The 13319-nt window shown below is 43.7% G+C and overlaps 1 protein-coding gene across 2 annotated transcripts in view; it reads right to left on the bottom strand.

Moving 5' to 3' along the window:
* Window positions 1-8816: 8816 nt before the first annotated feature.
* RIN2 (Ras and Rab interactor 2) overlaps window positions 8817-13319 on the bottom strand; it is a 252268-nt gene continuing 247765 nt past the window's right edge. For both annotated transcript variants that reach the window (XM_011963061.1, XM_011963051.1), the window contains one exon: window positions 8817-10651. In XM_011963061.1, coding sequence (XP_011818451.1) covers window positions 10328-10651 — 324 coding nt within the window. In that variant the 3' untranslated portion in view covers window positions 8817-10327. The remainder of the gene's footprint in view (window positions 10652-13319) is intronic.

Below are 13319 nucleotides of genomic sequence, written 5' to 3'. Positions count from 1 at the left end.
GGAAGGAAGGAAGGGAGGGAGGGAGGGAGGGAGGGAGGGAGGAAGGAAGGAAGGATCAGCACAGTCTTTACATTTTTGTCACCGTCATTTTAAGAAGTATATTTGAAAAGCATGAACTACGTTAAACCCCACAGTTACTTGGGCTTCTAGGACATGCTGTTATTGACTTCTGTTTCAGTGCATTTGATTTGACTTTTAGCCGGCAGTAAAACATTGTTTCTATCCCGGCTGCACATTTTCCCCTACGTTAAAGATGACTCATAGAATTCTTTATTTATCATTCTACACAGAGTAATTTCTTTTACTGCTTCGTTGGAAAAAACTACAAGCTTTTACCACATTTAATGGCAAACATTTTCCTGCTCATTGAAACAAAACACCATGTGCTCTCTGTAAATAGTACTGACCCAGATTCACATCCATCATTGCAAAATTCCACATTGAAAACAAGCAAACAGCTTGATGGCTCATCTGTTGTTGCTCTGTTTCTTTTCTTTCAGATTATATGGAAAGGACAAAGTGCGCAGTAAATATATATTTTGATATATCCTAAGCAGCATACTTTACAATTAAACAGCTTGGATGGTTGGATGCCTTCATATAAGAAATTTTTTAAATAAAATAATAACTGGACAAGATACATGCATTGACTCTGAACTATCGATGTAATAATCTATTTTCAGTTTTGCTAACTAGGATGTATAAATTTGGTCACCATTCAAATTTAAAACTACAGGTTTCTTTCTTGCTTTATTATTTTATTATTTATTTATTTATTCTTATTAAAACTACAGGTTTTAATTAAACAACGTAGGTTGTATTTATCTATCTTTTCCCTACCGATACCTCACTAAAATGAGAATTAAAGAAAATTTAAAAAGGAATTTTTTAAAGGGCATACATCCATAGGAACAAAAAGAATGGAAGAGGAGACAGTAGCCAATGGGAACTGGCAACAATATTTTGTATGCTTGAAAACTCAGCAGACAGGAGAAAGTTAGATGTTAACCAACTGCAGGCGGAAAAGCCAGCAGGAAGCAAGGCAATCGATTCCCTGTGCAGAGTCTGGGCGGGCTCAGGAATTAGCCAAGGCAGGTGTGAGTGAAGGGAGACGATGAGCGCCTCACTCCTGGAGAGACCCAGAAGCCATGTCCCTGAGCCGTCAGAGCACAGGCAGCGAAGAGTGAGGTTGAGATACTGCATCGGAAATGGGCGGAGGTGAAAGCTGGCAGACAGAAAGCTGAAACCCCACAGGCTCCTTGCCTGCTTAGCTCCCAGAACACGGGCAACAAAATTTAACCCCACCTGGCACCCCCCAGTAGGATACTGGAGAATTTTCTTGTGGGGAAACCACGTGACCCAGAAGAAAAGCTCCACGGGTATTGACACATGACCAGGTTGCTACATGGTCACCCTAAGGAGAGGACCACCATACAAAAGGGTTCAATCCTCACTTTCCATGATATGGAATCAATAATTAATGTCTTATATTGAAAAAGAGGCCGGGCATGGTAGCTCACACCTGTAACCCCAGCACTTTGGGAGGCAGAGGTGGACAGATTACTTCAGGTCAGGAGTTCAAGACCAGCCTGACCAACACGGTGAAACCTCGTCTCTACTAAAAAATACAAAAAACTAGCCGGGCGAGGTGGCGGGCGCCTGTAGTCCCAGCTACTCGGGAGGCTGAGGCAGGAGAAAGGCGTGAACCCAGGAGGCGGAGCTTACAGTGAGCTGAGATCCGGCCACTGTACTCCAGCCTGGGCGACAGAGTGAGACTCCGTCTCAAAAAAAAAAAAAAAAAAAGTAGCTGGGTGTGGTAGCTCATGCTTGTAATCCCAGCTACTCAGGAGGCTGAGGCAAGAGAATCGCTTGAACCTGGGAGGTGGAGTTTGCAGTGAGCTGAGATCGTGCCACTGCACTCCAGCCTGGTGGACAGAGTGAGACTCTGTCTCAAAAAAAAGAAAAGAAAAACCAATAAGCAGCAATATCAGCATCTTTTTAGAAGTAGGGAGATAAATAATGAAGACACAGCTGGAGACGTGGTTTGGGGGACGAGGTAACAGAGATGGGATTGGGAGGAGGCTCAGGGGCTGCTACCTTCCGTTGCAAGTCTTCCAATATTTGGTTTTGAAAACTATATACTGTGTGTGCTTTTTAAAAATCCTCCTTCCCCTAAAAAACATAAGGCAAAATCATGTGAGTAAACCAGTGTCATCTGGAAAAACAAACGAGGGAGAGCTCAGGATCGTTCAGAAAGGTTACCTGGAGAAATGGAAGAGTTCTGAGAAATTCACCACACTTTACCTTTGAAATCGTCTGCTGGGGATTCCACAGGAGCTTTTTCCAACGAAGTTTTAGATCATTCACTGCTTGCTCACCGGTTTTATTAAACACATCTTTGTTTCTCGAAGTTGATAAGTAAAAGGGTCTTATGATTAGTAGATTAGTAGATTCTCAGGGAATGAAATGCCTTTAAAAGGAAATTGGCTGTTCTTCTTCTTTTTTTTTTTTGAGATGGAGTTTTGCTCTTGTTGCCCAGTCTAGAGTGCAATGGTGCAATCTCGGCTCACCACAATCTTCACCTCTCAGGTTCAAGCGATTCTGCTACCTCAGCCTCCCGAGTAGCTGGGATTACAGGCATGTGCCATCACGACTGGCTAATTTTGTATTTCGAGTAGAAGACGGGGTTTCTCCATGTTCGCCAGGCTGGTCTCAAACTCTTGACCTTAGGTGATCTGCCCACCTCAGCCTCCCAAAGTTCTGGGATTACAGGAGTGAGCTACTGTGGCCAGCCCAGCTGTTCTTTAAGAAAATAAAAAAGCTTATAAACTTCCCATGTCACATGCAGACAATGTGACTAATTAACTGTGCATGACTACATCCGTGCATGCACACACGTGCGTGTGCAAGCAGCTGGCCCAGAGATCCCCCCTCCTCTGCTCCTGTGTGCCCTCACACAGGTGTTGGAGGTCTGGAAGTGAGAGAAGTCACTTTCCAGCAAAATCATTAAAGTTTGACTTCAGCAATCCCACCTGATTTTCAGAATCTTTTCCCCATGCCCTTCAAGCCCCTTTTCCCTGTCAAAGCAAGAATATAATGGAATATACATAAGGAGGTAAAAACTTGGTTCCTGACATTTGTATGTTAAACCTTTTGTCCATAATGTGGTGATTTTAAACGAAGTTATGCCTTATTCTTAGCAAAACAATTATGAGCTATTTTCTTCTCCTTTCCTGCAGGGTTCTAAGAGCAGCACACCTCCTACATTTGTGTATTTGTATCAGCTGCAAAAATGCCACTGCCCCAAATATACCTTGAACTAATGCTTCTCAAGCCAACTCTAATGTGCACGTGAATCTTGTTAAAATGCAGATTCTGATCCAGCAGGTCTGCCAGGGGTCTGAGATGCTCACAAACCCCCAAAAGATGTGATGCTTCATCCATGGATTATGGTTTTCACAGCAAAATCCTAAACTATCTGTTCAATGAGAGTTTGCAATTTGTCAGGTCTCATATTTTCATGTGCTAGTAAAAAATAGAAGCTTTGTGATGTCCTAGCTGCTTCACTTACATATATTTTTCTGTTTAGTTAATGAGTCTCTAGCATTTTATTGTTCTCTGTAGTTTTTCTTTCAGTAGATAATAGATGCGTAAGTCTATTCTGCATATGATTGTACATCAATAGGCTGCAGAGAAAAATGGGAGTGAGAAAGATAAAATGGACGGAAACTGCAATCTGGTAAATAAATGCATTCTCTCTTAATGTGTAGAAGTGGCGAGAAGTCAGAAGCACGCACATCAGAAAGAAAGAGAATTAATCACGTCAACCTCTGTATTCTTCTTGGTAAAGCACCATGTTTTAAAGAATAGTCATTTTAAATGATATAAATGTACATATAAATTCTATATAAATTAGTGAATATGATAAAGTAAAAGGGGAAAAAAGTGGAGGAAAGTTGTTTAAACAATCACTGACTATAATTATGCTTTTACTTAAATAATAATTCCTTTTTTACTATTTTAGAGTCTTGTGTAGGCAGAGATGGTTCCTCTCAGGATTTCGCTCTGGCAATGACTGGGAAGCTAGCAAGACGTCTCTGCAACTTGCCTTGCTCCCTTTTCCTTTCTTGGTGAAAGTCACCCCTGGCTATGGGCCCTGATGATGCTTTTGACCAGCAGGGAATACTGGGGAAAATGAGCTACTCCCAGCTCACACGCACACACCACCATCACCGCCATCACCACCATCAGCAGTAACAGCAATGAAGTTGGGCTGGGCGCGGTGGCTCACTCCTATAATCCCAGCACTTTGGGAGGCCGAGGCGGGTGGATCACGAGGTCAGGAGATCGAGACCATCCTGGCTAACACGGTGAAACCCCGTCTCTACTAAAAAATACAAAAATCTAGCCGGGCGAGGTGGCGGGCGCCTGTAGTCCCAGCTGCTCAGGAGGCTGAGGCAGGAGAATGGCGTGAACCTGGTAGGCGGAGCTTGCAGTGAGCCGAGATCACGCCACTGCACTCCAGCCTGGGTGACAGAGGGAGACTCTGTCTCAATAAATAAATAAATTAAATAAATAAAGTTAATAACTAGTTTTCACTTTATGTTTGATCTTCCTACATTAAGCAACCTGCCCCAATACATTTTTCTTAAACCTTTCATACCCATTACTGCCTTTCTTCTGTTTCACGAGAAACTTGCCAGCAGATTAATAGCATGAATGGGTAGGCAGAAATAAGCAGTAGGGGTGAAATGCCAAAGCAGTCGATTATCTAATAATCATAATAAGTAACATTTAACCATGCTTATGGCGTGGTGCCTGGATGTTCTAAGCGCTTTGCATGAATTACTTTATGTTTGCCTTACAGTGACTGAAGAGGCAAGATGCTATTTTCATCCTTAGCTAGTAATAGGTACATATGTTTGATAGGATACATGTGGCTGTTCCTTTGTAGATGTAACCTGTGAATGTGTTTTTATTTTATATGCACATATAGTCTTTTTTTTTTTAACTTTTAAATCAACCCTAGTTGATATGCTAGAACTGCACTCTCCAATATGGTAGCCATCAGCCACATGGGCTATTGATTATTTGAGACATGGCCAGTGTGAAATGAGATGTGCTGTAGGTGCAAAATGCGCACACAACTTTGAAGACAATATAAAAAATAAAAGAATGTAAAATACCTCTTTAATATTTTTGATTAATTGTTGACATATATTTGAGATATCATGAGCTAAACAAAATTATTAAAATTGATTCTACCTATTTCTTTTTGCTTTTTAAAAATGTGCCCACTAGTAAATGTAAAATTACCTATGTGGCTTGCTTCATATTTCTAATGGATAGCACCAGGCTTCAAGTACATGTTCCATGGTCCTCTGCCAGCCAAATCAGGTTGCGAATGCATGCTTGGTTAGGTGTCAGTGGCCTTGGTTAGGCAAGGTGTTACTTCTCCCAGGTGTGTTTTTATATTAAAATCCACATTTTGATCTAAACCAGTAGTTTTCACAGCAGAAGCACCTTGGAAGTTTAAAATAAATATGGCTGGCTGGGTCGCCTCTGCAGAGATTCTGATGGTCTGGGCAGCTGGGGCATTGGGAGTTTTAAAAGGCTCCAGGTGACTTCAAGCTGACAGCCAAAGCTGAGAGCCAGCTATTCAAATGGAACAGCAGACACTGAGTCTTGGTGACAGATAGTGTGGGCGGGTAATGTTTGCAGTGGGGCCAGGTTCACGCTTTTGGAGTCTCTGGGTGGAACTACAGAAACAAACTGTGGAAAGGATCAGAGGCTGCTTTTTGGCAAGGAGCCTTGGAATAGAGTTAAGAGCACCCTCAAATCTATGGCATGAGGGAAAGCCCAGCCCACAGAATCATGGTGGGGAAATGGGAAGAAAGGCAAGCAATGGAGCTGATTATGTGTAGTGATATTTCCGCCAGGAACCCGAAGGCTGGTTACAAAGGTGAAGGCCATCTAGGAGCTCCGCCCTGGTCACCCGTGGTCCTCAGGTTCCGAGCCCCTCTCCACAGGCCGCAGGATCTGACCAGCCCCATTCCCCAGCAGTGAGAAATGAGGGTTGGCTATAGTAGTACTAATGTGTGCACTCAAAGGAAATACTCAGATTCATTAATGTAATGATATTCTAAGTGTCTTATATAGAGCTTCAGAATTCTGGCAAATTCTACTTTTAAATGGGAGAATTTGTATTAGACTCAAGATAAGAAACTCCTCCCCTACCCCCACCCCCAACCACCTCGCTCCAATTGAAGCTTCTCCAGGGAGGTTTCTGAGGGGAGGCCTTGGTTACACTTTCTTAACTATTTGGGAAGCTGAGGGGGTAGATCCCTTGAGTTCAGGAGTTTGAGACTAGCCTGGGCAACATAGTGAGACCTCATCTCTGCAAAAAATAAACAAAACTTAGCTGGGCATGGTGGTGCACACCTGTAGTCATAGCTAGTCAGGAGGCTGAGGTAGGAGGATTGTGCTTGAGCCCAGGAAGTTGAGGCTGCAGTGAGCCAAGATAGCACTACTGCATTTCATTCCAGCTTGAGTGACAGTCACACCTTGTCTCAAAAAAAAAAAAAAAGGTTATATGCCCACACCTTTCGGAATAATTATTTTTTTTAACTTCCCATACCTACGTTTCTTGCAAAGCTAGTATTCATGTGGGAAAGGTTTGTGCCAACTGCCACCATTTTTGATGTTGGAGTAAAATCGATCTTTTTCTAATCAGAACCTGTTTCTTGAGAAAAATGCCAGATGTTTTCCTCCTCCCTCCCTCTCTGCATTCTGTTTTTTTTTTATTTTTTTTTTTGAGATTGAGTCTTGCTCTATTGCCCAGGCTAGAGTGCAGTGGCGTGATCTCAGCTGTCTGCAACCTCCGCCTCCTGGGTTCAAGGGATTCTCCTGCCTCAGCTTCCCGAGTAGCTGGGATTACAGGTGCCTGCCACCATGCCTGGCTAATTTTTGTATTTTTAGTAGAGGCAGGGTTTCACCATGTTGGCCAGGCTAGTCTTGAACTCCTGACCTCAAGTGATTCACCCGCCTTGGCCTCCCAAAGTGCTGGGATTACAAGCATGAGCCACTGTGCCTGGGCCCTCTCTGCCTGCTTTACTACCTTTCCTTATCACCTATTTAGGATTTTGCAACGTTAGGTGATTTCTTTTCCATATTTCCAACTGAATTAGAGTTAACTAAATGACCAAAAGTACTTTTGGTCTCAAATTCATCATCATGAAAATGGGCCGAAAAAATGAGGACACTTAGAATTTTCCTGTCAGATACTGCCAGATGATTAAAACACCTGTATTCCACACACACTGTACCCTTCTGAGTCCTTCTTGTGCTGTTTCTATTTCTCTCAGACTGCTGACAAGTGACCAGGTGTGACTAGGTGTGACCAGGTATGACCAGGCGTTAAAGAAGTGCTCCCTCATTTCAAGTCTCTTAAAGATGAAGGTAACAGATGCCCAATGAGGATGGAACCACATTTGTGAATGGAAGCACTCATAGCTGGGTTTCCTGTACTTTGTATTTTCTTATAGATCTAAAGTTGTAACTTCCACATCATATGAACTACTTCAACAGTTTCTATTTCTATTCTATGTCCCTGGGGAGTGGGGGTGGTGCTAGAGTGAAAGGATTTGGCAGTGCATGCAACATAAAAAAAAAAAAAAAAATCCCTTCCTTTGGCCGGCATTCAACTTTTATAACATGTTTTTATTTTTACTTTTTTTTGGGGGGAAAGACAGGCTTGCTCTGTCGTCCAGGCTGCAATGCAGTGGTGTGATCGTAGCTCATTGCAGCCTCCAATTCCTGGGCTCAAGCGATCCTCCCACCTCAGCTATAATGTATTTTTAAATTTGGAAATGCATTCTCCTCTTCCTCCACCCAGCGTTGTATTTTTACTCTCCTCTTATTCCCTCCAACCTTCACCCAAGTCTGTTTCCTGGCAATTTGAGAAGTGAGAAATGCCTGCGTGGGGGAAAAAGTGGAGGCACATGTTGTGTTGTAATTTTAACGGGGAAGCATTGCCCAATGACAAAACCAGGGACTGTCTTGTGATGTTGCTTTCTGCCCACGCTACCTTTTCCTCTTCTGAGCTCGCTCTCATCCCGTGGAAGGCTGCAAGGCTGCCTTGCATCCAGAGGCTGTGACCTGCTTTAAATCAACAAAGCATGATGATCTTAGTTTGAAGAGTGGGGAGGACAACCATATGGATTGAGCTGTCAACTTTTAGTTCGTTGTAAATATCAAAAGCAGGCAGCCCATTCAGTCCTCATTCTGATCTTTACGGATCTCTCCAACTGATGAGTTAGAAACCCTTTTAAACTCATGTTTTCCTTCCTTCAGCCAGGAAGGATTTATTGAGCACTTACTATTAATATATGCCAGGCACCGTTCCAAGCATGGGGAGTATAGCAGCGAGGAGACCAAGCCTCTGGCTGTCAATTTTGAAACAGCACTGAACTGTCAGCCAGGGCATTGCAGAGGCTGCGTGAGGACAGGGTGGGGCTGTCTGCAGCGCCCCAGCTAACTCCATGTTCAAATTACCTGTGATTTTCTCTAAGTCTGACTGAGCCAAGTACTGTACTAGATAACAATGGAAACACTTTCAGGTGGGAGGATGATCTTTTCCTTCTGCTCCTTAACTTCTGCCCCATATCAGGAGGAGCTTCTGAGAAATGTGAGCTTTTCTGCTTAGCCCCTCAATACATCGTCTAACCGCAAACCCTGGCTCGTATTTCATCTGTCCATGACACTGTGTGGTGCATGAATATATTCTTACTCTAAAGAAAAAAAAAAAAAAAAAAAAAGGATATTTCAAAAATTATTTTCACACATGATTATCATACAGTATTACAATGTATTATGTGCAAAATTCCATTTAAAAAATCATTTACAAAAGTACAACACAGTATGTGCTGAGGGTTCTAGTTCAACAAAAGCCAAGGCTAAAAAAGGTACAAGGTACAAAGCCAACCAAATTAGATGACTATGCATCTTTACACAGTACAATAACATGTTTTTGTAACTACCTGTGTTACATGGATACAAGACCCTCATAGTTTGTGCACCTGCAAACTGGTTTTATTTAACATAAGTTTAACTTCACTGCAGGTTCTGATAGTGTAGATTTTTTTTGTGTGCATTTTCGAATTCTTCTCCATTATACAGCATCTTATTTAACTCAACAAAAGCCACATTATACATTACTTGGTTTCTGGTCCCGATAATTTGATGCTGTTAGTTTTAATTTCTATGGAAAAGGGAGAAAAGGTGTTCTTCTTGATTTTTATTTTTCTCAAGGGGCTTTCAAAATTGTTTCTAAAAGCAAACCACACATGGAATAGATTTTGCCAAACCTCACTGCATATTTACAGTATTTTAAGCGTAGGTGCTTCCTTCTATCTCTTTTTCTACATCTTTCGAAGAGCCTGAACCAGCAGACTGCACTCCTCAGTCCTTTGTTAGAGTCCGTATTTCTCTCTCTACCTCTCGCTACATTCATTTTTCTCCTTATTCTCAGCATCATTTGTTTAAAAAACAAAACAGCAAAACACCACTAAACGTGAACAAGAGAACAGCACATCCGATTTCCAAAGGCATTCTGTGGCCAGTGTCAGGAATACGTTGCTTTAAGAAATCCAGCAGTCTCTCCCCACAAAGTTGCCAAAACATCCAGTTACAGAAGAGAGACTTGAAAAATGCAATACTCTCAAATCCAGCAAGAGATTTATTTTTGAATATTAAATGTTAAAATCACATGCATAATTATAGAATATTTTAAAGTTACAAAAATATTTTAAAAACCAATCCTGACAGTTTACCTGCAACTGCTATAAAAATTTCTATGAAATATATAAAAACATGAAGGCTCTTTGTATAAAAAAAAAAAGGAAAAAGGAAAAAGGAAGGCAGGAAGGGATGAGGCCATCCACACGAGTGAGAATCACCTGACGCACTGCATCGCAAACATCTGCTGTTGAATTCAAAAGAACTTGTATCTGAAGTGTTTCTTCTGCACATATACATACATGTAAGCCAACCTAGAACCTGACTGGGGGTAGGTAGCAAACAATCTCAAGACACTTCAACCATCAAATGCAATTCTCCATTGCCAAAAGGGAATCCTACTGTTTCACGAACCTCAGCGACTTTGCGTGGCTAAAGTTGCCCTTGGCTGAGTTGGTCTGTGGATGGCTTAGTCACTAAATGGAGGGGTCCCCGAGGAGGTGACTGCTTTTCAAGCTCAAGCACATAGAAGCCAGAAGACAAGGCTTCCAGCTCCCCTTTGGATGCACCACTGGGAAGTCCTGCCTCTCTTCTAGGAGGTGGTGAGGTCTTCTTCTCCGTTGTGGAAAATGACGCCGTAAGGATCGTTCTTGATGCGTTTGTAGACAAAGTGGAAGATGTGGGGCTGTGGTCGACTGTGCAGCTCCGCCTTGATTTTTTGAGGGTAAGTGTCCTCTGCCAGCTGCTGCCATGTCTCGTCAACGAAGAGAAAGAGGCTGTACTCCTCCGGGTCCCCCACCTTGAACTTCTCAGCGCAGATCTGACACACATCCTCGGTGGTGATATAAGGTCTCACAAGGAGGGTCTTTCCTGTGCAACCACTGTTGACCTCCTGAAATGCAACTCGGAGGTAATTCTGCAGGTGGAAGAGGAATGTTGAGACAGTCAGAAGAGAAAACTAGGTAGTGAGCATGATGGGGGACCGAGTGGGGGGTGGTGACTGTGAGCCACTTCCAGGCCCTGTCCTGTCATAATGCCCGATGTCAGGCCATGAGGCTTCGAATGACAAGGAAAGAGGCTGATCTGACTTTGGACAGTGGCGAGGATAACTACATGATTCATTGCAACTGTAACAAGCAGGAAGTCCAGGCAGCCCTGGTTCTGATCTTTCCATTTCCCTCATGAAGTCTGCTTAAGAAACCCCTGCTTAAGAGTGCGAACCACATCCAATGCCGGGTTTCTTCCCAGCTTGAAAAATAAACCAAATAGCACAAGAGTATGAAGGAAGTCAGCAGGAAGAGATTTAAAATATCTACACACAACACGCACTGTGCTCACATTTTGTCTTTTTCTGTTCCTTTTAAGAGATGAGATCTCACTATGTTCCCCAGGCTGGACTCATACTGCTGGGCTCAAGTGATCCTCCTGCCTCAGCCTCCTGAGCAGCTAAGTCTACAGGTGCATGCCACTGTACCTGGCTTGTGCTCACTTTTGACACACTTTTTAAATAAATCCTAATCAAGGGCAATAATTTAGGTTGAATCACACACATACAAAAAACATGCTGACATTTGACTACTTTTTGTCTCCCTCAAATGGTGATTTCAGGTAGTTCAATCTAATACAAGGCTCCTAGTGGCTCTGGGCACAATGTGGAAAAAGTCAGAAGGAAAAGAACGTTGATTTTGCCAAAAACTTTGCAGATGGAGGTGATTACATGCAAGGTGGTGCTGCAGGAAATTAAACAAAGACATTTGCAGGCTCAGGCGCTGCCATCATGCCAGGTACATACTATCATGAAATATGTAAACCTGTGGTCTTACAAGATACAAAGCCCAGACCAGGCATAAAGAATCTTAAACACGGCCAGGCGCGGTGGCTCAAGCCTGTAATCCCAGCACTTTGGGAGGCCGAGACGGGCGGATCACGAGGTCAGGAGATCGAGACCATCCTGGCTAACACGGTGAAACCCCGGCTCTACTAAAAAATACAAAAAAACTAGCCGGGCGAGGTGGCGGGCGCCTGTAGTCCCAGCTACTCGGGAGGCTGAGGCAGGAGAATGGCGTAAACCCGGGAGGCGGAGCTTGCAGTGAGCTGAGATCCGGCCACCCACTGCACTTCAGCCCGGGGGACAGAGCAAGACTCCGTCTCAAAAAAAAAAAAAAAAAAAAAGAATCTTAAACTCACATCAGGCTCTCCTAGATTTTGTGACCCCAGACAGCTTTGCTTCTGTTTCCTTAAGAGTGGCATTATCAGATGAAATCTAGAACACCCAGTGAAATTTGAGTTTCATCTAGAAAACAAATACATTTTATTCTTCTAAATCTGGCAACCCTGCTCAGCAGTGAAGGGAAGGAGGGCTCTCTGCCCAGGCACCTGCATGGTCACCACGAGGGTTTCCTGGGATAATGGAAGGGGAAGCTCTCGGGAAGGACAGTGAGCTCTGCACATGTAAGCTATGTTTCATATCTGCTTCCAGTGGGGACTTTTGCTAGCCCAGTGACTTTGCAGGAGAGGTGAGCTAGTGGGAGGTGCCCAGATTGACACTGACACTCTTTGAACCTTTTTTTTTTTTTTAAGAGACAGGGTCTACATGATCCCTGTTTGACTAGTGCAGAAACTGAGGCACAGAGAGGCTAAGTAACTTGCCCAAAGCCACACAGCTAGGACATGGCAGAGGCAGCCCACCACCTTGACCACTAAGACGCACTGCCTCTTCCCATGTGAGAAGACCTCTGTGCCCGTGACCTCTGATTCAGGGGTTTCAGATGGAGCTTTGGGGTCTGAGGTTTTGCTTTGACCCCCGAGCCAAGTGCTGAGCATTTCCTTCTTTGGTTATACTCTGAGAAGGCATGCACCTCCAAAGTGAGCAGGGTCAATGAAGGCAGGAGGGGGCGGCTGCAGAAGAAGGCAGCTCCACGGTGTCTGGGGGTCTCCAGGTGAAGAGGTGGAGGAGGAAGTGTGTGTTGGCAGGTGGGCAAAGGAACAATGAACTTTTCTCACTTCCTCTGTTGTGCCTCAGGCAACCCCTCCCTGGATGGCTGTATAATGGCACCCCAGGGGTCTGCAAACACTGAGTGGCACAGGGACCTTCTTAGTGCAACCGGATGGGGAGAGTGCAGCACATGTATTCTCATTCTTTAGGTTTATGTGCATGAGAAGGAATTTCTGAGAATACTGAAATCTTGGAGAAGAACAAGCTGATCTCGGCTTTCAAAGATGGGCTTGCTTTGTTTTTGTTTGTTTTTGAGAAAGGGTCTTATTCTGCTGCCCAGGCTGGAGTGCAGTGGTGTGATCATGGCTCACTGTCGCCTCAAACTCCCGGGCTTGACAGATCCTCCCACCTTAGCCTCCTGAGTAGCTGGGACTACAGGTGTGCACCACTACACCCTGCTAACTTGAAAATTTTTGTTGTTGTTGTTTTGTAGAGAAGGGGGTCTCGCTTTGTTGCCAAGGCTGGTCTCCAACTCCTGGCCTCAAGCGATCTTCCTGCCTCAGCCTGTGAGGTGCTGGGATTACAGGTGTGAGCCACCTCATCTGACCCTCTATTTTCAGCGCTCTTATAAAAGAAAAAAAAAAAAAAA

The sequence above is a fragment of the Colobus angolensis genome, unplaced genomic scaffold (genome assembly GCF_000951035.1).
Source record: "Colobus angolensis palliatus isolate OR3802 unplaced genomic scaffold, Cang.pa_1.0 Scaffold117, whole genome shotgun sequence".
NCBI classification, from domain to species: Eukaryota; Metazoa; Chordata; class Mammalia; order Primates; family Cercopithecidae; genus Colobus; species Colobus angolensis.
The sequence above is the reverse complement of the archived record's forward strand: the minus strand, read 5'-3'. Positions and strand labels throughout refer to the sequence as shown.